This window comes from Coturnix japonica, chromosome Z (assembly GCF_054131305.1).
Source record: "Coturnix japonica strain WE chromosome Z, WE-NBRP24, whole genome shotgun sequence".
NCBI classification, from domain to species: Eukaryota; Metazoa; Chordata; class Aves; order Galliformes; family Phasianidae; genus Coturnix; species Coturnix japonica.
Window position 1 is genome coordinate 23,284,923 of NC_140702.1, and position 23,130 is coordinate 23,308,052.

The following is a 23,130-nucleotide window of genomic DNA, read 5'->3' on the forward strand; positions in this document are numbered from 1 at the left end:
GGGGTTAGGCCGCTCGGGGAGGCGGGGCGGCCCTTCAATGGAGCGCAGGGCGCGGGCAGGTGAGGAGCTGGCGGTTGGTGGCAGCGCTGTGGAAGCCGCGCTGGGAGTTTAATAGTTTAGCGGCTGTCGGCGGGACCTGGCGGGGCTGTGGTTGTGGATAAGGAGGTGAGTGTGTCAGGAGGGATCGGGCCCCGCTGTGTGTGGCGGGCGCGGCTGTGTGCGGCTGTGTGGAGCGCCGTGAGGCCGTGCTGGAGGCGGGCGGGGCTGCGAGCACAAAGGAGCTGTGTGTGCGGGGCGCTGTGTGTGTGCGGGGCGCTGTGTGTGTGCGGGGCGCTGTGTGCTACAGAGCTTGAGCGGGGCGTTATGCGGTGCTGTGACACCTGGAGGCTGGCGTTTTCCACCACCCATGGGCTGCGATGAGCAGCGGCCATCCCGCAGCACGCTGCCTTTATGCACATATGCTGCTAGTGCTGTGTGAGGCTGCTCTTGTCAGAGGATCCTCCTCGTTGTCAGAGGGGATTGATGCAACCTCCTCATGTGAAATGTGCAGATGCTGTTTGTGGGGAAGCTCCATGCTCCAGGTCGCTGTGCTTAGAGCAGAGCCCCCAGGAGTTGCGCCTGCTGCAGGCTTGGTGCTGAACTTCTTCCTCTTTGCAAGCAATTGTCTAAACGAAGTAATGTGCTCTTTTCGCTGTGAGGGCGTGGGGAAGCTGTTAGGACAGAATTCAGTGGGATCTGTAAAGAAAGTCTGTCCTTGGGATGTCCAAAGCTGGCATGAGCATAAAGGGGTTCTTGTGATGTGTTTGACAAGATTTGACTTGGAAATGAACTTGGAAGTCAAATGACACAAAGGTTGTCTGTTCTGTGGCTGTACAGGAGACAACAGGCATCATGTGCCTGCTATGATTTTGTTTACCTGCTTAAAAAATACTAGTCCTCTATCCTGAAGGGATGACAGTGATATTTACCAGAAAGCTTTTTTTTTTTTTTTTTTTTTCCCCTTTTTTAAAACCTTTTAAGGCACTTCAGACACTTGTTTTGAAGGATTGTAATAGCTCACTTTATAGTTTACACTCTCCCTGCTGAAGGGCTGGAGGCTGCCCTGCTCTAAGTGCAGTCTGTGGAATGGCTCAGCTTAAAACTTGCAGTGAGTTTTAGCAGGCTCGTTGCAGGTGCAGAAAAGTCTCGCTTTCAGTGGATGAGATGTTAGGAAAACATAATTTTTCCCAGCAATGAAAGTTGTAAGGGGAAAATATTTGCTTTGAAAAGGTATTTCATGTTGTTTAGTGATTCTGGATGTCTGGAAATTCTTTGCCTAGAAAACTGCAGTTACTAGGGAGAAGAGCAAACACTGGGAGGTCAGCCAAAAGGTTACTGCCTGCAAACTGCAGCAATTGTGCTTTAGGACCAGAAATCTAATTCGCCAACAACTTCAAAGGCATGTTTGTTTCTCATCTGTAAGTTGGCTTTATGACAGTGTCCTGGTTCTTATGACCCTGTGCAACTGTCAGTTTTCAGTACATGATAAGAAGATTTATGCAACTGCTGTTATTTGGCTGGCCTGCCTGCAAAGCACTTCCAGAAATGTCAGTGCTCCTCTAAGTAGCCCTGTTCAGAGCTGGTTCCCACTAGGAAATGCTGGCAAGATGTGTGTTCGTGGACTGCTGTATGCATCTCACTGGGGAGATACTTCACAGCAGATACCTCCTGCTTGAAATCTGAAGCAGTGAGCCCTCAACCTTAGCTTCAAAAGAAACTGCTGGTGAAGTTGTGTTATGGCAGCCTAGTGGTCAGATCATTTGGATGAAACAGGTCAAAGCACTATTTATGTTCCCTCCTGTCTTGGTGGTTTTGAGTCCCAGTTTTCTCTTTACTGGAAGAATGTCTTTACCTTTTCCCTTCCAGCCTCCATTCTTCTGTAACTACTGAGCTGGAAAAAATAAAGTGAGTAAAAGCACCTGTGCCCTTCAGAGCTGAAAATGGACTGCAGGTAACAGTACAGTAGTTAATTGTCCAGGGAGAACCTTCGGAGCACTTGGCTGGCTTCTGGTTCCTCTTTATTCAAGTGTTCCTTTCTGGTCTCAGTAGAACTTGGTGGAGCGAAACTGAAAGATTGGTCAGTTTCAGTTGTGCAGTGGGAGCTGTTACAATTTATCTGGTGGTGTAATGCATGAACTACTATGTAAGAATGCTTTTGGAACACTGCTCAAAATACTTGTGGTGTTCCTGTGAGCAAGTACTTTGCCATGTTCACAGCTGTCCATAATGTTGATTATGGCTTTTAACCTCACAGAGAGCTCTGCTAGGCTTTTGGGTACAACCAAGTGGCTTATTAAATGCAACAGAAAAGCTGAAGAACTGTCTTTTTTTTATATATAATTTTCACTGTGTCATTATTTTATGGCAGATTTTGAAGTGCTTCGGTGCTTACTCCTGAAGATCCCATACTTGCTGCTGTCAGCTCACAGAATGCAGACTACTACCAGTTTGTTCTCCTTTCCATCTCATTTCTGTACTTCCTACACCACCAGTAACCCAATATGCCAACTGCCTTTTGTGGTTTGTTGTGCCTTAAGTTGGGTTACAGAATTGAAATTCTGAACAGAGAAATGCATTTCAGCTACACTAAGGCAAACGTTTTTGCTGTTGCTAGTGCCATTAATGAAAATCATAGTTGCAGCAGCTGTAACAGGAAGAAGTCTTTTGATACCTTACTGAGACAACCTGGAAAATTGCTATTAAAACTGTTCAGGTTTTCTCTGCTTAATTTGAGTTGGATGAAACCTAATGGACTCCTGGTGGTTTGGTCATCCTTGAGGTCCCTTCCATCCTAGCCATTCATTAGTATTCACAACATAGCTGTTAACACTGAGCCTCTTCTACATGTCTGTTCAGACCACTGCTGCTGTGTTGAGCGGATTTGATGCTGGCTTTTCCTGGAATGCTAATCTTCACGGTCTCAGTAAATTTGGGAAATACCAAGGCTGGATTCCTGAGCTCTTGAAGCACGTAGAGTGCGGACAGGAAAACCGTTTAGGTGAATACCTATTAATATTTTGTGAGGACTGTCTTTTTTCTTAGTATTTCTCTGCTAGAATATGTGTTCTGCATGTATATATTCTGCTAGAATATATGTTCTGCAAGGAAAAAAGTATGTAGTGTGCCACTGGATTGAGCACTGTGCTTTTTGCTCATCAGGCTGTCAAAATGTGCGATGCAAGTACTGCTCTATTTGTCCATTGATGCCAAATTTGTGTGCACAGTTTTAACTCATTAGGATTTAAATGTCATCACTAAATGTCCATAATATTAGCAAAAGTTAAGGAACTTACGCATCTTCTTTGCAGTGCATTACTTTAGTGCCATCTGTCTTGTTAGGTAAAAGCTCAAATACGTTTATTTTAAGTTAACTAATTTTCTCCAAGCATTTGTGGGGATTTTGTTTTGTTTTGTTCTTGGCCAGGAGGTACCATGTTGTCATGAGCAGGAAGTTTTAGGGTGGGTGGAATGAACAGGATGTGCATTTGATTGAAAGTCCTTTCTGAAACAACACGCAGTTAAATGGAGGCTTTTGAAAATAGATTATTAATTTGTAAAACAGAACCCATGTGTAACAACTGAGATTAGAAGGGAACGTAGACTAATTAATTTTACCTGGATGTAGATTGTATGGGAGAAGATTGTTGCCTGCATTTTATTTTTATTTTTTTGATGTTATCTCTCTGCAGATGGGTCAGTGTATACTCCAACAGGAAGCTTTGCATGTTGTCTTGTTTAAATTGTAATCTGCTCTGTTTGAGGTGTGCATGTAATCTTCATTGTGTGAAACGAATGCTCATGCACCAGGCACAAGAGAATCTTGGATGGAGAATGTCTGCCCTAACACCGCTGCTTCTGCTGCTCACTTCTGCTGGTTTAACCTGGCAGGCCGTTCACATGCAGCCAGTTGCCTTCCCTGGGTAGGGTGGGGAGAGAATTGGGAGTACAAAAGTGTTGCAGATTGTGGGTTGGATAATGATGCTTTACCAGGTAAATCAAAACAGCACAGGGAAGCAAATTTAAACAAGGTATGCGTTCTCTGCTTTCCACTGGCAAGCAAGTGTTAGGCCACACCCAGGGCAGCGGAGCCTATCAGGGCTTAACAGTTTCTTTGTAGACAGATGCCGTCACTCCCAACGTCCCTTCTTCCTCCTTTACCCCAGTTTTTATTGCTGGTCATGACACCACATGGTATGGGACGTCCCTTTGGCCAGCATGGGCCAGTCGTCTGGGTTCTGTTCCCCCCAGCCCCTTGCTGACATGGCTGCATGAGGAGCAAAGTCCTTGGCTCCCTGTGACCACTAAAGCACTGCTGTGTTACCAACATTATTCTCATTCTAAATCCAAAACACAGCACCATGCCAGCTACACCATGCCAGCTACTGGGAAGAAAATAAATTCAACCCTGGTCAAAACCAAGGTACTTGTTAATACAAAAAAATGGTTGCTGGAAAGACTCTTTATTTCTGGTACTTTCTCCAAACATCAGTGAGAAGCACCTCTCTGGCAGACTTTCTGAGGTAGTTGGGACATTGTCAGAAGAGAGCTCCATCCTTTTGCTCTGCCATTATTGTTTCTACTAGGTATGCAACTGGAGAAACAGCATTTGTCAAATTGCTACACAGTGGTTTCCACTTTTTTCTTTTTTTTCTTTTTCCCATCTCAGATAACTATAGAGGTGTTGAAAGGCTTCTGTAAGTTATTCACTGTATTCACAGTTAGTTACTCTCAGATTTCTCTTTCCATGTTACTTTCCTTGGGCTCTTGTTTCTTCACACACAATGGGTATGGGGCGGAATCCTGTATTTTTTACTATAGCCAAAGCATTTGCAGAGGAAAGAGTTCTAGTTCTGGTTTTATAAGTGTTTATTCTGGACATAAATTATTTATATCCTGACTCAATTTTATGCTGATGAGAGTGGCCTGCAGCATCTGCTGTCTGTAAGATAATCTGCTGTCCATCAGAAGTCAGGATGCCAATTTATATGCAGTTCAGTGAGTCTGTGCAGTAATTTACAAGAGCATCAATAGTTTTTCTTATTCCTTTGTCTTTGGCCCTATTTTTACGACCTCTCTGGAAGCTCTGGGGTCCAGTGGCAATAGTAGGAGATGGCAGTTAAGTAACTCACAACCTGGATAACTATTTATGCGAGAAATTGATTCCAAGATTTCTTTTGCTTCATCTGCAGACCTTTCACTTATGTACCCTCTCCTTAGGATTGCAAGTTGTCCTTCACAGAATCATAGGATGGCCTGGGTTGAAAAGGGCAATAATGATAATCTAGTTTCACCCTCCCTGCTATGTACCAAGCTGCCAGCCACTAGACCAGGCTGCCCAGAACCACATCACGTTCATCCTCTTATCTTTTCAGTTACGAAGTGATCTGTATTTACGTAGCTGTGCCTAAATACTTCTGAACATTTTATCTCTCCTTCCCTGAAGAGAACACCAAAACAGCAGTTGAAGCTCTGCCAGTTTTTGTGGCATTTTATATTTTGCCAAGTTGCACATTCTGTGTATCTGGGATAGGAAGACATCTGTATTCCTAAGAAAAAACACATGAACTGTTCCTTCAAAGTTATCATTGTCTCCTTCCCTCTAGACTCACAGCCTTTCTGCAGTAACGCTGAATATAAACTTTTCCACGGGAGTTGGGGGAACTTGTGCAGTTGAAAACCATATGATGAAAGAAAGCTCACCTTTCTGATGACCATCTGATTATCTGCTTCAAGTGAATGTTTTTTCTTCTTTAATAACTTTTTTTGAACGTAAGCTGTTCCCATGAGACATTTCTTTCAAAACTACAACATCTGGCTGGGAAGAGGGAAGCAGACTAAACATCTCCAAGGGGAACTTTTAAACTTATTTTTCAGACTCTACCAGGTTGAGATGTTTTGTTTTGTCTATCTTTTTTTTTTAGCTGTTCCAGAACTTGTATTATTTGCCAGTATCTGTTGGCAATGACCTTCGCCTTTCTGAAGCTTGCTGGAATTAAGATTAGGAAAGCTTGTTTTGTCCACCTTTTTGTAAATGAGGTTGATTTCTCGAAGCTTAACTTCTAACTCTCACGGGAGCAAGGTGATGCCAGGTGTTTGAAGTTCTGTTTTGTTCTTGTTGCTTGAAGTACCGATAGGTGCAATTTAACAGGATAAGAGAAAACAGTCTTTTATTAATGATATTGAAAGAGCTAATATGTAAAACATGTTTAGGAAAGGAATATATTTAATTACCTTTTGTCAGTCTAGATCCTTATGTGCATGTTGTTCAGACATCAGCTTCAGAGTCTGAAACAACTGTGTTGTTTGCCTGTGCTTAACCTATTGCTCCCTGACAGGTCCTTTCTCGGTAACTTTTGCTCTGTTTACCACCCTCTTTCTGAGGAAGCTGAATGGCTGACCACTGTTGGAATTTACTATTGCTTCACTCACCTGGTTCAAGGAACAGTCATTTTGACAGACATTTAAAGACAAATTCAGTTCTGCTGAGGCATCATTATTGAATGGCACTTATGTAATGATCTGAGTAACGGACAGCCTAAAGCATCAGATCAGCTTCTGAACAACTGCTTTATTAACATTCTAAATAACTGTAGTAGATTATAATTAATGATATAAAGCAGTGCACAGCTTGCAGCAAGAAGAATTACCAATTAATATGTCAGATGGCTCAGTGCTGGGTCGTTGATTCTGTAGCCAACTTACTTGGCCAAGAATGTATTTTCATGTGACTGGTTGGAAGGTTACAGGGTGCTCTCTTCACTGTTACAGTACTGCTCCAAAGTGCTTCTGGAAGAAGGCAGTGATAGTGCATGCCTCTGTAAATATTGGCTTTCAGTGTGAAAATGAAACAGTGTTTTGCTGGAAGTAAATATGCTTGTAACATCAAGGTAGTACGTTCATTCTGCTTTCAATCTGGAGATCTGCTTTCTACTTTAGAATGGTTTGAAAGGCAGCCTTACTCTTTTTAGTTTGCTGTCTGTTTCATTTGATCAGAAACTTTGGGGGAAAACAGCTGGTTGAGAGTTAGAAAGGTTAAATATTTTTGTTCTTTTATCTTAGTATGTGGTCTCAACTTCACTCTTCTGAAGTTAGGAAAAAATGCAATTGACAGTTTTACTTTCCTCAGTTATATTGTCTGCTCTTAAAATGTGAGTCAGTAGTTTAAAAATCTTTGGAAAGTATTCCTTCTTCTCTAAAGACGTGTAAAAGCGTATCCTGTACTTTGTAGCATTTTCTTTCTGATATTTTCCTCAGCGGCATATAAACATCCAGATGCTTTTTTTTAATGAGGGCTTTATTCTTGTGTATCTTTATCAAGTGTGTGAGTTTGTTTATTTATTTGGATTTTCTTTTTCTTTTTCTTTTTTTTTTTTTTGGTAGGTTCAAAAGCAGTACCATCTCAGGGAAGCAGTAGCCTGTTGTGGGTCTCTTGGAGCAATATTAAGCCAATAATGAGCAGATGATACCGGGTGAATGGTAGTCACGTCACCACTGTGACGTCACCACTGTGGCAACTCTGCTCAAGCAGCATCAACAAGCCAGGGACTACTGTGCTCCCAAGTCAGTAGGAAACATGCCCAGTATCACAGCTGCCAAAGTGACTGCAGTCTCAACATAAATATCTGTAGATTTCGCAGCCATGTCTGTTAGTGCAGCAGAGAGTGATCCTCCTAGATTCTTCGTTGGTGGAGAAGATGGAGAAGAACTGTTGGATTCAGCCAGATCTACAGATTATGAACATTTCTATGACCATGGGGAAGAAGAGGAGGAAGAATATGACTCGGTACGTACTGTAGGGGCATATGTGTTATTGTATGTTCTCTAGCATTATTTTAAGTTGATGTTAGATTACAAAAGTGTAATACTGAAGTGATGTTCTAAATGGGGAAATAATGTTAATACTCAGCCGATGATCTTGTTGCTGATGTTTGAAAATGTGGCACCCTTGAGAAGTAAATGTACCTTGAATTTGGAAGTAGATACACCTTACCTTCGTTATTGCTGTTTCAGATCAGCTACACTCTTCAGGCCTGATTAAGCTTCTGTTATTGAGCTTCATTTCCAAAACTTTCATTGTATGTATTTGTACAATTAGTCGCAAAAAAAAAAAAAAAAAAAAAAAAAAGGGATAGTTTTGTGTATGTTGTCAACTCATGCGATTTCCTTTGATTTTCAGCTTAAACAGACTCTTCATGTCTCTTTCTTCATTGTACTGCTGCTTTCATGAAGACCAGACATGTCTTTATTATTGTTCCTTGTCTTGGTACATATTGTTAAGGCTAATCTTATGTTATGGCTTAGTACTCTCTGCAAGTATAATAAACTGAATTGTACTACCAGGTCCTTGTCCAGTTCTATATCGTGTGTGATTTGTTATGTTACAGGATTTTTAGCAGATTTTTTTTTTTTACTGTATAACATTCCACTTTAGGGAAATGTGATACTAAATTTTCACTGACTTGAAGCGTGTCTAAAAATTTGAAATTTGAAAGCAAAGAAATGCTAACAAAATACTTGACTGTGATTTATTTAACTGGGGAATGCCATGAAGTACTGCTAGGTTCGTAGCTCAGACTTTTCAATGCAGTCAGTGTATTTTAGCAAGGAAAGGTAATTGTCTACCTTTTAAAGAACGTTCATTTGAAATAAAAGGTTTTTGTACTTATAGTGAAAACTGACTTAGCAGTGGTAAGTTAATTTTATCAGAAAATGCTTTCTCTAAATCTGTGCTGTTTTAACACAGTAATATTCTGAGAAAACCTTTTTTTTTTTTTTTTTTCCCTCCTCTTCAGCCACCAGAAAGACAAATTGCAGTTGGGATTTGTTCAATGGCCAAGAAATCAAAGTCCAAACCAATGAAAGAAATTCTTGAACGCCTCTCCATGTTTAAGTACATTACAGTTGTAATATTTGAGGAGGATGTTATTTTGAATGAGCCAGTAGAAAACTGGCCATTATGTGACTGTCTCATTTCTTTCCATTCTAGAGGTAAATCTTTTAATAATACCATAAAAATTTTTGGCATCTAAATACTTTGTTTCCCAACTGTTGTTTCTTTTTTGTTGTTTGTTTTTGCCTGTCAATATCAGTGGGTTATCCTAGTAGGTGATTACTTCTGTCTTCTTAAACATCAGTTATATTACATTTAAGAGTCCAAGCTTGCTAATTGATACTATATTAATTCTTTGAGGAAGTCCTGTCTGATGTGGTATTTTAAAGTAGCTATTCCTTTTGTGAAACCAATGGAAATGGTAACCAGTGTGACACTAATGCTTACTTTGTCCATTAATTCTGAATGTGTGCTCCTCTCTCTGTGGAGTGTTGGCTCTCTTGACACATGTTAATCTGTCTGTGTTAATATTTAGCTTTTTTTCCGGGTTTGTGCAGTGAGCCTAAGATGACCAAACTAAAGTTAAAAATGTTTTTTTAATTAGGCCAAAGTAATAGAAGCCTTAGTTCTGGCTCTAAGAAAATAGAGGGAGTGTGGAGAAGTCAAGACCTCTGCTTTTGCCAGTCTACACTGAAATCAAGCTACAGTTTTATGATCATCTTAAGGAAATGTTAGTATTATCTGTAGCTGAGGGAGGAACCATACCCCCCTCTTACGTCATAAGATTTTCTAACAAAAGCTTGAAAAAAATGTTCCAAACTACTTGCTGGTGTTGTGTCTTGTAGTTTTAATTTATTTCTTAATAATGTTTTAGGATTTCCACTGGACAAAGCAGTTGCCTATGCAAAACTCAGGAATCCATTCATAATCAATGACTTGGATATGCAGTATCATATACAAGACAGGTAAGCCGTGATTACCTCTAAGAGTAAATTTCTTCTATGACATAACAGGATCTGTTGGCAGTGCATAACTCTGCTTCTTATGTATTGTAGGGTAGAACAGATAAAAGCACAGTGAATTTTGTTTTCCTTACATGTTAATAGTTTTCAGTGATATGTGTTTAGGTGTTCCTTTAATACTTTTATTTTGATACTCTGAAGGTTATTGAGCTTGTAATCGAGTAATGCATTAGTTTAATGTCCAGCAAATGCAAAACTTAAGCTTTGGAAGAGCTAAGTTAGCATAGGTAATGATAGCAATCATACAACCTTCCATATGTAGCTTACTTAAGGGATTTTTTTTATGTTCTGCAAGAACTGGGATTTGTTAATATTAAGAGAACGTGTGGTCATTCAAAGTCAGTTTTCTTCTTTGATCATGCACAGCAAATACTAGCAAAATAATAGCAATCAAAATACATTTAACACAGAAGCCTTTGGGCAGTGTGTGGAATTGCTATTTTAGATGCCTTTATTTGCTATCATAAGCATTGCATGAACGTTTTCAGTCTCTGGTAGTGTCTTTAACAAGAAAACTATTAAAACTGTTTCTCTTACCAGTGTGGAAAGGACAAGACTGGCACAGCAAATGGCATTTTCACTGGTATTGATGTGGTCGCTGCAAAGGAACCATTGTGTCAGTGACCTTTAAAGTATTATATGCAGAAGTACAGTACATATGTATTAAATATGTAATAGTAATATATGTACCCTATGTAGTGTTTTTTTTTTTTTTTTTTTCAGAAAACAGCTGTTTGTATTTTCCTCCTCCCTTTCTCATGTTCTATAAAAGTACAAATACTGTCAGGTTTTGCTGTCATGCTTTGGAATCTTTTTCTTCTAGGAGAAAAGTGTATGGTATTCTTAAAGCTGAAGGGATTTTACTTCCTCGTTATGCAGTTCTGAACCGTGATCCAAACAATCCACAAGGTAAAAACTGATTACAAAACTATTAACTAATGGCATCTCTGTGTTTCCACTGGCGAATATTGGATACATAGCAGGAAGCTGGATTTCGTTTTGTGGAGGGTTAATTCAATGCCTTGGAAGTTTCTTACGCATTACTTAAGAGTTAACCCACAAACTTACTTTTTTGCTGCTTGTTGCCAGGGAAGTGTAAGTAACAGAGAAGGCACTGACACTGTGTAAGCCATATTCAGTCATATTTCAAACATGCATGTGTTCACAATACTTTGATCACAGACCCAAAGTGGAGCATTGTATGACCTCCTGTGAAGTTCATTATCTCCATCCCCACCAAAACCAATACAGGTATGCATCTGAAAAGTTGTGGTTCTGAATTCTGGGTTTACAATATGCTTGTAGCCTCTGTAGACCAGCTAGAACATGAAGGCCTTCCAGCTTGCACTGGTACACAGATACGACACTAAAGACAGCGGTGTTCATGAACTTAACGTTACCCACAATAATCAGTAATTTCAGTTAGGAACAGGCAGAAACTATTCCATCTACCGAATGCTTTCCTTTGCAGAACTGAACAGATTAGTTTGGTTAGAAAGGATCTACAAAGATCTTCAGGTCCAATTGCATGACCTCTTCAGAGCTAACTGAAAGTTAAAACCAAAATTATCCAAATGTCTCTTGAACATGACAAGCATGGAGCACAACACCTCACTAGAAGGCTTGCTGGACAACCCTCATGGTAAAAATTTTGTCCATATGTCCACTCTGAGCCTCACCTGTTGCAACTTTGTGCCATTTGTATATGTCCTGTTATCAATTACTACAAAGGAGGGACTGGCACTTTCCTTTCTGCTTCCCTTCCACAGGGAGCTGCAAAGAGCAATGAGACTGTATCTTGGCCATCTTTTTTACAAACTGGACAACCCAAGTGCCCTCCGCCTCCCTTCACAGGACATGCCTTCTAGCCTTTTTACTAGCTTTGTTGTCTTCCTCTGCATTAACCTTAATGTTTGCTTTATGGAGTCTGGAATTGTGTGCAGTATTCAAGGTGTGGCAGCACCAGTGCTAAATATAGCGGAAGAATCATCTCTTTCAACTGACTGACTGTGTTGTATTCAGTGCATTCCAAAATGCACTTTGCCTTCTTGGCTGTAAAAGCACACTGCTGGCTTATGTTGAGCTGCTGTCAGCATTACTCCCAGGTTGCTTTCTGCTGAGCTGTTTTCCAGCCACTTGTCTTCCAGTCTGTACCCATGTCTGGCATTACCTCATCCAAGCTGAAGAACTGGACATTTTCCTTTGTTGAATTTCATTCCATCGCTGATTGCCCAGTGTTCCAATCTGTGTAAATCCCTCTGTAAGACCTCTTGTTCATCCAGGGAGTCAACAGCATCTTTTTATTATCACTTGCAAACTTACTGGGGACACATTCTACTCCTGCATCCATATCATTGATAAAACTGTTGAACAGGGCTGGCCCTAAAATTGAGCCCTGGGGAACACTGCTGCAGTCCAGCCATTGGACACATGTAGTTACTACAACAGTTTGAACTGTACCATTGAGCCAGGTCATTGCCCAGTGTAGTGTCCACCTTTCTTCACAGCTGGACTGTGAAGGATGTTTATGGAAGGATGCTGTGAGGGGTGATGTTGAAGGTGTTATTGGAAAAAAGGAAAAAAAGCACATCTGCCCCCTTCCTTGTCATACAACCTTATCATAGGAGGAGATCAAATTGTTAAAGCAAGACTTTCTCTTCATGAGCAAGCAAATAGATGTATAAGGGGAAAGTCATATCTGCAGATAGTCTGCTCTGAATATCAATTGCAATTATTTTCTTTTCTGTATTTGAAAGACATTTAAAAGCTTTTTCTCCTAAAATGAAATTTGAGTAACAGTAGGAGGAGATTGCAATGACAGGTCAAGACAGCATGAGATAGACAATTAGTAAAATGGAAGCATTTCCATAGTTAGTAACTTTTAAGGGACAGATAATTTTATTTAACAGTTCCTGCCCACTCCCAGGGAAAAAGACTCATTTATTCTACAGAAATTAAGCCTGCTGCATGCAACCAGCCAGTAGTGTAGAGATCCATTAACTCAAATTTCAAAGACCCTAACAATCTGTGAAAGATCCATCAATTGTATGTTAGAAGTAGTTTTGAGCCTCTTGAAAATATTGCATCTGGCACCGCATGATATTTGCTGTTTGGCTGTCATATCTCTAATATGAGCTCTAAAGGAAAAACAAACACTGGGGGTGGTTTCAGACTGATGGGCTACTCTGCTCCACTGTGCTGCTCTCTCATCCTTCCTCTTCAGCAGGAGTGGGGAGAAAATATGATGAAAATAAAAATGGTCGTGGGATGAGATAAGGGCAGAGAGATTACTCGCTGTATACAAGCATGTGCAAAGCAGATGCAGCTCAGATAGATTGATTTATTGCCTGTTGCTAGCAGAGTAGAGCTGTGAGATCAGAATGCTTATTAAAAGCATTATCTAATTCTCCTGCCTCAACCTGTCCCTGGGCAATGCAGGGCACTGGGGGGCTGTGGTCAGTCAGTCCATAACGCTCCATCTCTGACATTCCTCCACAGTCGCTCTTTTCCCTTGCTTCACTTAGATTCCTCCCACGGCATACTGTCCTTCTCTGTTTGATTCTGTGTGGGCTTCCCACTGCCTGCAGGTCTCCTGGCACTGCTCTGACACAGCTCTGTACCTTGGGGCCCACCCTTTCAGGCAGCAGGGGGACTCTGCTAGAGCAGGTGGAGCACTACTTCTCTGACACAGGGCACTGCTTGGCTCTGTGAGCACAGGCTCCCCTCCAGCCCACTCTCCACACCTATTACCAAACCTTGCTACATTGTCCTAGTGTTGTATCTTAAAAACAGTTCTAAAAAATTCTATGCATGCAAGATCTGTAGGGGAAATTTCCTGTGTGATGCCACAAGAATCTACAGAAAGCATAATAACGTAACACAGTTGAAATGTGCTACAGCAGGTGTTCAGAAAATGTTAAGTCTTAGTGCATCAATAACAGATCAGTAAACCAAAGAGTCACAACAGTCTTTTTATTTCAACCTCCAAGATTACTCCAAATCCCTAATAATTTTGTTCCATGAAAATATTATTACATCTGTTGTTTGCATTGTTTCTTCAGAATGCAACTTGATTGAAGGAGAAGATCATGTGGAAGTGAATGGGGAAATTTTCCAAAAGCCTTTTGTAGAAAAGCCAGTTAGTGCTGAGGACCACAATGTTTACATTTATTACCCAGCATCTGCTGGGGGTGGAAGCCAGAGGCTTTTTCGAAAGGTGAGGATAGCACGCTAAAAGTATGGAAATTCCATCATGTGAAGTGACTATATTCTTGGATACGTTTTAATGACTGTAAAAAAAGGTGAAATTAATTGATGTTGAATTTGAAAGCTACTCCAACTTCCCTCCCCTACCCCCCTCTTTTTTTCTCTTTTTTTTTGTTTTGTTTTATTTCTTTTCTTTTTTAAGTTGTAGATGTCCAGCAGAATTACTGAGCATGACCTGCCAGTGTAGGGGTAGCAGCAGGTCAGATAAATGCACTTCAAGAAGACTTCTAGAATGATTGGAGACCCCTGTTCTTTTCAGTAGACATTCAGCAGATACTTATTCTTACAGGTCGAAGAAGCATACACTATCAGTACATTTGGGTATGGTCAAAACCTACTTGTTATGTTTGGTACAGGAAATGTTTTCCAAATATAGGTTTGTTATTTTAAGGAGTTTTACAATTTCTCAGTAGCCTTTGAGTTTATTAATAGAAAAATATTTGTTTCAGATTGGCAGCAGAAGCAGTGTTTATTCCCCTGAAAGCAGTGTGAGAAAAACAGGCTCCTATATTTATGAGGAATTTATGCCTACGGATGGCACAGATGTGAAGGTATGATAACTGCACTTTCTGACTTATATTTAGAGCAATCAAGTACTCCATGAATTACCCAGTTTTAAAGATAAGTAAATCATTGTGTGGAGGATTAATTTTAATTAAGTTTTGGAAGGGTTCATAAGAAAAGAATGACAGTTTTATCTAGCTCAACACTGTACTTATAATACAGAGTTGGCTTACGTCATTGGAATCTGGTGCAGGAGGCTTATGTAATGCAGAAGCACCAGCACTTCTTTAGTGGAAGTGGCTGGAATGTACAGTGTCTGCCTGGGAGTTTCCCCCAGCAGATACTGGTGGCAGCAGACCTGCAGTATGACCACTCCACCTCTTAGCGCCATGGCCAGCCATACTGCTAGAGGCAGTTTACTTGTGTTCCCAAGCTAACACAAGTCTCTTCTTGTGGGTTGGTCTGCTGTTCAGGCCATGATCTATTTTTCCATACAGCTTATTACATAACACGTTTTTTTTGTGTTAGCATTAATATTGTATGTACTTTTTCTATCTAGACATTTTGTCTAAATGTTAAAAAAAAAAAAATCTAGCTGAGGTACTTTTTACCAAATAAGGTATTCTTCTAATTAATAATCAAAAGTTATTTAGTGTTATGAAGTTGGAAAAGTAATAGGTTGTGCATATCTGTAATTATTTTTACTCTTCTGTTTATTTTCGTAGCAGATATAAAGATTAAGCATCATGAAAGAGTGATAGAGGAGAGCATTAACAGCACAGGTGCTACCTATGGAGATTGCCTGCTTTGTGTTAGTTCTGGCAATTTAAAGCCCAGCACTGAACAAGTGTAATGAGTGTTTTACCATGTACATGAAAGATCACCATATTTAGACAAAGAGTGGAAGTTAGAGTGTATGATCTAATCCAGTCATATGCCAAATAAGCCTTTGAGAAATTGCAGTCAACTTCTTCCACCTGGGGATACACATGAGGGTAATGCTAATTTTGTGTTCACAGGCATATTCCCCCCTTCCTAAAGATGTTCTGCATACTATTCACGTGACTTTAGTGTGGAACACTTTATGCTAGGTTAATCTGAGTCTGTGTAAGAACTTTACAGTCTGTTTCCAAGGAGAAAAGTTTATAGCAGCTTGAAGAGATGCATATGACTTGAGGGTGCCTCCTGTTTTTACTGCTGTTAAATGGTAGACATCAAACAGCATCTGCAGACTTGAACACCCCATGTAAATAATGGATTTTTATTTTTTTTTTTAGTTAGAAGACCATCAGCTTTACACTACACAGTTTTATCCAGATCACTGTAGGCATCTGTTGTCCATCTTTTAATCTCAGCTTGCTAGCAGCCAAAGTACTGCATTTGTCATTCAAACAGGATATTCTGATTCAGGTCTTCAAGGATATTGATAATATGCCATGCCTTAAAATCACTGTCTAAGACACGTTTGTTACCATCTCTTTTTCAGATGTCATCTTGCAGGACTTTGCATCTGACAGCTGTCTAAGGAAGCGTAGCTGCCTAGTGCTACTCCCTTAAATTGAACAAGAAACCCACTAGAGACTAGCTATATTTAGTATACTCTCAGTATCACTTCATAATCTCATGTTGTTGAAGGCATTACATGGAAGGAATGTTGTCAGCTTAGACTTCCAAACTTCATGCAGAAAGATGTACCAACAACTAGTTCGGTTTCTTCATCTAAACCAGGCCATTATTCTACTTCATAAAAACTAAGAAGTTATTAAAAGAATATGGCAGTTTTCATGACAGCTTTCTTCAGTTTTGTTTCAAAATAATCATTTAGTTCTGCGGCCAGGTTTCTGTAATCAGCAGAGCTCAAATTATTCTCGTATTAATCTGCTTTCCAAGTACTGCAGATATTTTGAAGAGAAAAACATTACTCTTTACCTCTACAATGTCATAATTAAGGAATTAATTTTTTGTTCATCAAGTGTTATGTTTTATTTTCTTTGCATGTGCTTCAAATTCATCCTCAGTGGCCACTAAATAATGGGTATTCTCTGAATGCTATGCCATTGATAAGGGGTACTTCAGAGCAGAATTATCAATGATAACAACTGCTAGTATCTTACAAGAATCATAGAATGTTTAAGGTTGCACGGGGCCTCTAAAGGTCATCTGGTCCAAACCCCATGTGCAAACAGGGACATCTAGAACAAACTGACGAGTGATTGCAGTGATTATCACATTTCAGATATATTCAGGAGAATGTATGGATAAGTGTGATGTAACTTAATTACACTGAATTAAGAGTTCTTTCTTTTTCGATAAAGGTGTACACAGTAGGTCCTGACTATGCTCATGCTGAAGCCCGAAAGTCCCCAGCTCTTGATGGCAAGGTAGAACGAGATAGTGAAGGAAAAGAAGTGAGATATCCAGTCATCCTGAATGCAAGAGAGAAGTTAATTGCTTGGAAAGTATGCCTTGCCTTTAAGGTAAGCTGATTACTTTCCTATCTGATCAGACATTTAATGCTAATTAATTGTTTACTACCAGAAACTTCTGTAGAGATTAAATTTACAGAGCTAGCAGTGATATTGTAGGCTCTGTGTCCCTGAAAGGGCATACTGTAGGCTTTGAGCAGAAGATGAAAAGTTGCACTTTCACGCTGATGTTTTTTTAATACAAAAAAAGATCTTAAGATTTTTAAATGCAGCGAGAAGTTTTGGATGTGTTGCTTATGTTGTGTGAGTTTCCTATATGTTTCCTTATATATTACTCTTCTGCTTTGCTATTCCACAGTGTATCTGTTTTACGCATAACCATGTTAGTGATTTCTAATAAGGGAAATGCATCTTCCGTCATCAAGTTTTTACAGCTCTTGTTACATGATGTTTACATTGGGCCTCAATAAACATAAATAACATATTGACATGGCTTGCTTTTCTTTACTCAAAGTGTTTGATAGATTCTGTTTTTGCGTAGTTCTAAGTTTCCCGTATTAAAACTTCATTCAGTGTTTTCTGTCCTTTTCAGACTTATTATTGAAAAGCTGTCTTTCAGTCTGTCTCATAAAGTGTGTGCAACCATGGTAGTCTGCTAGAGAGTGTGGCCAGTTACCTAGCAAAGGGGACTTCAAAATTGTATTTAATATCTTTTATTAACAGTATTAATACTAAGTCTATATCAAAACTGTCCTATAAAATTTAAATTTGGACAAAAGTGTCCTTATTTGTGTTTTATCATTTCTTTATCATTTATCATATATCTTTTATCATTGCTTACCCCTCTTAAAAGCAGTGTTTGAGGGGAAACTCTGCTGTCCAAATGGGAACTTGTATGTCTATAGTTGCCCAAGCTATATATTCTGAAGACTAAACTTGTGTGCATGTGAACTTGATGCAAAATATTGATTCTGCTGGGGTTTAGTTCAAGTTGGGGGTACAAAATTGATAGGTTAGAAGATGTTTACAAGACGAGCGAGCCTCACATTGTATTGAAAAAAAGTTTTAAGTATGAAATAGGAAAACTTAAGGGAAGTGATCGATGACTTGAACTTTTATTCCTCAAAACAGCAAACGGTTTGTGGATTTGATTTGCTGCGTGCTAATGGACAGTCATATGTCTGCGATGTGAATGGCTTCAGTTTTGTGAAAAACTCCATGAAATACTATGATGATTGTGCTAAGATACTGGGGTAAGAGTTTATTGATTTACTTCAGTTCATTGTGTTGCATGTACCTATAGACTATATACTACTTACTACTTATTCATAAGTAATTATTTAAAATTAATTAATGAAATAAGTAAGACTCCAGATAAAGAATTACTAGAGATCTGTACTAAGATCTGTAAATCTATACAAAAATCATAAATTAATTTCTTATTCCGAAAGTCATCTAAAATGTCTGAGTGTTCTGCAAGTGCTGGAAGGTAACTAAGTACCATGCAGGGATTAATTTTTTTAAAGGTAGTTGAGATTTTTTTGAAGTAGAGAAGTACCACTGGATGATTATGCATGCTGCTATTTAGTACCTGCCCAAATTGATGTATTTTGTCCTTGATCTGAAGCTGGCATGCACGTGAGTATTTCATACCCTTATATTCAAACAGATGTAGTATCAAGATATCTTCTAGCATAGTATGTTTCTTCTGTTGTACTGGGAGCAAAAGGAGTCAGAAGAGTGATCATGCAGAATTGTACTGAACTTTATACCAGTGAAATGCTACCCTCAGATAGGACTGATCCCATTTTGGCCAGCTAAATTGCTTTCACAGTAAGATTGCACTGATAAGAAGGAGCATGACCTTTCTCATTATCAGATGGTCTGATATCGTATCTCAGTTGAGAAAAAGAGAAAGTAAAATCATAGTTAATGATTGTAGCCCTCTTGTTTTAGGCCATTTTTTGAGTTAAGAGTAAGAATTCTATTTTGAGTTCTCAGTTATTTAAGTTGCTGTAGGTGTTGAATTCTCTGAAAAAAAAGTTTTCTTACTGTTTTTTCCTCATACTGTCATCATATATATATGTTGTACAAAACAGATTTCATTTTTCTGCCTTTTTATAAATGAAAGCTTGAGTAGTGCTAATTCAAGATGCACATTTTTTTTCTTGATGCTACTGCTTTTTAATGTAGATATTAATTTGAATTCAGTGTGTTTTGATTAAAAAATACTTGGAAATAGAATATTAGCAAGATATAATAAACTTTTATATGTGAAAGCAAAGTTATAATTTTGTAGTTAGGTAACTCACATTTTTTCCAGTTTTACCAACAAACTTTTTGAGAAATGAAACTACTGCTAAAGCTACTAGTTACACTTTGATTAGTATGGCTTGCTGATTTTCAGGGACTTGCAGTTTGATAATGTCAGTCAGATATCTTAATAAACTAGAACAAACTTATCTTAATCTAACTAGAACAAACTTATCTTAATAAACTAGAACAAATTATTTCCATGGAACAATTTTAGGAACTGGAATTCAAAGACTGAAGTTCCTTAAGTATCCTGTGCTGTTAAGCTAGTATCGTCTCTGTTGCAGTTGCAGCAGCTTTAAATTATTCTATAAGTACATTTTCATGTCTGTACAGTTAGAAGAAAAATACTTATTTTTCTCTCTAGGAGAGACATACTGTCATACGTACTCTAAAACTACATAGATAAAAGTGCATGTGTATAAATATGTTTGTTTTGGAGTGCATTTGTGTTTTATAAGATCTGCTCTAAGATTTTTTTATTTTTTTCTTCTTAATTTTTCTCTAGGAATATCATAATGAGAGAACTTGCTCCCCAGTTTCAGATACCATGGTCAATTCCCTTGGAAGCTGAAGACATCCCTATTGTGCCAACCACCTCTGGGACAATGTAAGAGAATAGTAGCAGCACCTGAATTGTGGAAAATCCTAACATAACTTTTGTGTGCATTGTTTTTTCTCTTCACAAGGTGTACCCATTTGGGCCTATGAACGCTTGTTTTGTGTGATGAAAACAAGGAAGGAATCACAATTGCTATGCCAGCAATCAGAATTTCTGATCCTTAGTCAAGCTGAGTATAGAACAGCAGATTTTCAAGTGTAGCATCTTCTGTGCATAGCTTCCTTCACTGCTAATCATTTTTCCAGCACGAGCTTAATATGCACTTCTAATAAACATGCTCTTTCATGTAATGAACTTCAAAATCATTTTAAAATATTACCCAAGTAGTTACTCAAGTCTTAAAATCAATGTGTATATTTTATACTTCACATCACTTTCAGTTAACCTTATATTCTTGCATATTCTTCTTTCACTTTTGTAGTTATGTCAGATAATGACAACTTTGTCAGTTGTTCTGATTCATAGTGGTTTTAATAATAAATACAAATTTCATTTATAAAATTGTGAAACATTTCAGGATGGAGCTTAGATGTGTTATAGCTGTAATACGTCATGGAGACAGAACACCCAAACAAAAAATGAAAATGGAAGTAAAACATCAAAAGTAAGTAGAACTTTGATAAAAGCTCGTTTCTTGGGGATGTGCAAGCAATAAATTAAGCAGAAAGTCCATCATATAACATATTATTTGTTCTGTTTTTGGGTTTTTTTTTCTGTCTTTTAAATGTAGCTGTTATCTTTCCACCTAGTTAGCAAGCATGCATTCCTTTCTAAGAGGACTACCAGATTAGTTTTTCAGACTTCATTCCATGATGCGCTTTATAAAGAGTCCTATTTGATTTTAATGAAAATACATTTGTTTCTATATGTTTCTTTATGAATAATCAGTAGAGAATACTTCTGTTTCACCATTTGCCTGGAATTAGGTGCAGTTTCAGTATCTCGTGTATTCACATGTAACTGCTTTAAATATACATATGAATATATATTTGGTGTTTCTAGTCCGTACTTCTGCTGAGGATTGTTCTTGAATGCTGAGGTGAATCGCTGGTGTATATTCTTTCTTTTTTGTACTTAACACTTAGCAAGTCAGTAAGATAATGTTGTTTTTTTGTACTCAAATTTCTCTAACATACTGAAGACTTTCTTGAAAAATGAGATTTGAATAAATGTTCACTTGAGCTCTGAAGTTCAGATTTTAATATGCTTTTCAAGTAATGTACAGTTACTTTCAAGCTGTTTTAGGTTTAAAAGCTATGTTTTTGACTAATATGTTAGCTTACTAAATGTATATGTGTATTCTTTCTCCTAAAGATTTTTTGATCTCTTCGAAAAATGTGATGGATATAAATCTGGAAAACTAAAACTGAAAAAACCAAAACAGCTGCAGGCAAGTTTGTCTCTGTTTTCTTGCTTGAGTGTTTTACAACAAATAGAAAATAATCTATCTTAAGCTAGACCTGTGTTTGCTTTCTTTAGGAGGTGCTTGACATAGCAAGGCAACTCCTTGTGGAACTTGGGCAGAACAACGATTCTGAAATTGAAGAAAGTAAAGCAAAACTTGAACAGCTAAAGACTGTGTTAGAAATGTAAGTGTCTATTTACAGTCTTCATAGCAACAAAGACATACCTGTTATTTTAACCTGATTTACCAGTTACTGCTCAGCTGCAATGACTGTCAACCATGCAGTGATATATTAATTCACAGAATCACAGAATTGTAGGGGTTGGAAGGGACCTCTACAGATCATCAAGTCCAACCCCCCTGCCAAAGCAACTTCCCTACACCAATTGAAACAGATAGGTCTTCCTCAAAGAACAAGAAAGAATGTCCTGCTTGACACTGTGAAGACTGTACCCTTTCTATTTTCTCATTATGTTTTTAATGAATTTTACTGTTCAATCTATCTAGTGTGCTTCCTACTTTGAAAGAATTTAGGTTTTGTATTTTCTTTGTTTTGTTTCATTTTGTTTCTTTGAATGCTTAAGTACTGGAGTGTCAGGTTAGCTATGCATGGCATAATGATGTTTCTTGGAGCCTGTAGGAACTTTCACTGTGTTCAGCAAACTAAAAACTGAGGATTCCAAAGAAATGAGGCTTTGCATATGAAACTTGAGGTATTTAATACAAGGGAAAGAAAAGAAAAAAAAAAAGGAAGGCTTCAAGAGTTGTTAATATTCTAGGGTCTCAAGACTTGACATGGTGGACGATAACTTCAATTTTTAGAAATTGGGGTAAATCCAATTATTCTTGACATTTATGAAGATTACTTAAAATACTGAGTTTTTCTTGACAGCTTCTCTGGCTGGCAAAACTGTGACCATCTACGTACGCTTCCAGATGAGATTCTGCTTACTTATGGCTCATGTAGTTGTGAACTGCTCATGCAGTCTGTAAATGCATATGCAGTTTTTTTGTTCATTTGTTTTTCACTTTTATGCTTGGTGTGCTGAAAATAAGTAGTGTATAATAACAGTTGGAAATGTTTCATCACAGAAAGTTTCTTAGGTATGTAGCTTTATGTGCTTCATGAATAAGGCTTGATTTAAGACGGCAGTGCTAACTGGTGGTTAAATGCTCAAATGAATGACCAATGTAGTTTTATTATATTCAGTTTCAAGAGCACAGTAGCTTTGAGATTGTACAGGGAGACATTGTTTTTTTTCTCTTTTCTCACCTCACTCTGTTCTTCCTTCAGGTATGGGCATTTTTCAGGCATAAATCGCAAAGTTCAGTTAACGTATCTTCCTCATGGCTGCCCAAAGACTTCCAGTGAAGAGGAAGGTGTAGTATTACTTTAGTGTATATTCGCTTAAGAACATATGTATTTACATATACTAGTGATGTAACATGTCTTAATATCAAGAAGATGCAACATGTTGATTTGAATAAATGTTTGTGTTGACAGCAAATACTCAGAAGTCTCTAAGCCTATTGAATCAAGCACCTAAAATTATGTAGTAAATTTACATTACAACACTGTTTTTTCCTAATGGAAAACAGGGGCAAGAAGCTTCAGTGATTCACCAGAAATGGGGTATTGGGAGAAAGATGAGAAAATCCTGTGTATCATTTACTGCTGGCTTAAAAATGTTTTTAAGCTCTTT

General features: G+C 38.4%; 1 protein-coding gene and 1 long non-coding RNA gene across 29 annotated transcripts in view; both read left to right on the top strand.

Moving 5' to 3' along the window:
• Positions 1-17: 17 nt before the first annotated feature.
• The window catches only part of PPIP5K2 (diphosphoinositol pentakisphosphate kinase 2), a 50,206-nt gene continuing 27,093 nt past the window's right edge, over positions 18-23,130 (top strand). For 10 of the 28 annotated variants that reach the window (XR_014939113.1, XM_085528024.1, XM_085528039.1 and 7 more), the window contains exons 1-14: positions 18-165; positions 7,420-7,822; positions 8,832-9,027; positions 9,744-9,834; positions 10,715-10,800; positions 13,953-14,107; positions 14,607-14,708; positions 16,977-17,138; positions 18,219-18,340; positions 19,909-20,010; positions 20,540-20,626; positions 21,337-21,412; positions 21,502-21,611; positions 22,722-22,807. Coding sequence is in view for 27 of the 28 variants with exons in the window: in XM_085528024.1 (XP_085384150.1) it covers positions 7,679-7,822; positions 8,832-9,027; positions 9,744-9,834; positions 10,715-10,800; positions 13,953-14,107; positions 14,607-14,708; positions 16,977-17,138; positions 18,219-18,340; positions 19,909-20,010; positions 20,540-20,626; positions 21,337-21,412; positions 21,502-21,611; positions 22,722-22,807 (1,519 nt within the window). In the remaining variant the exon portion in view is untranslated. Of the gene's footprint in view, positions 166-1,905; positions 1,991-2,407; positions 3,038-7,419; positions 7,823-8,831; positions 9,028-9,743; positions 9,835-10,714; positions 10,801-13,952; positions 14,108-14,606; positions 14,709-16,976; positions 17,139-18,218; positions 18,341-19,908; positions 20,011-20,094; positions 20,191-20,539; positions 20,627-21,336; positions 21,413-21,501; positions 21,612-22,721; positions 22,808-23,130 lie in introns of those variants that run through there. The other 18 variants (XM_085528031.1, XM_085528045.1, XM_085528043.1 and 15 more) reach the window with 12 other exon arrangements.
• Positions 7,999-8,378, top strand: LOC146753822 (uncharacterized). The gene is made up of 2 exons (XR_014939116.1): positions 7,999-8,114; positions 8,216-8,378. It is a non-coding gene; the product is annotated as an uncharacterized LOC146753822 (long non-coding RNA).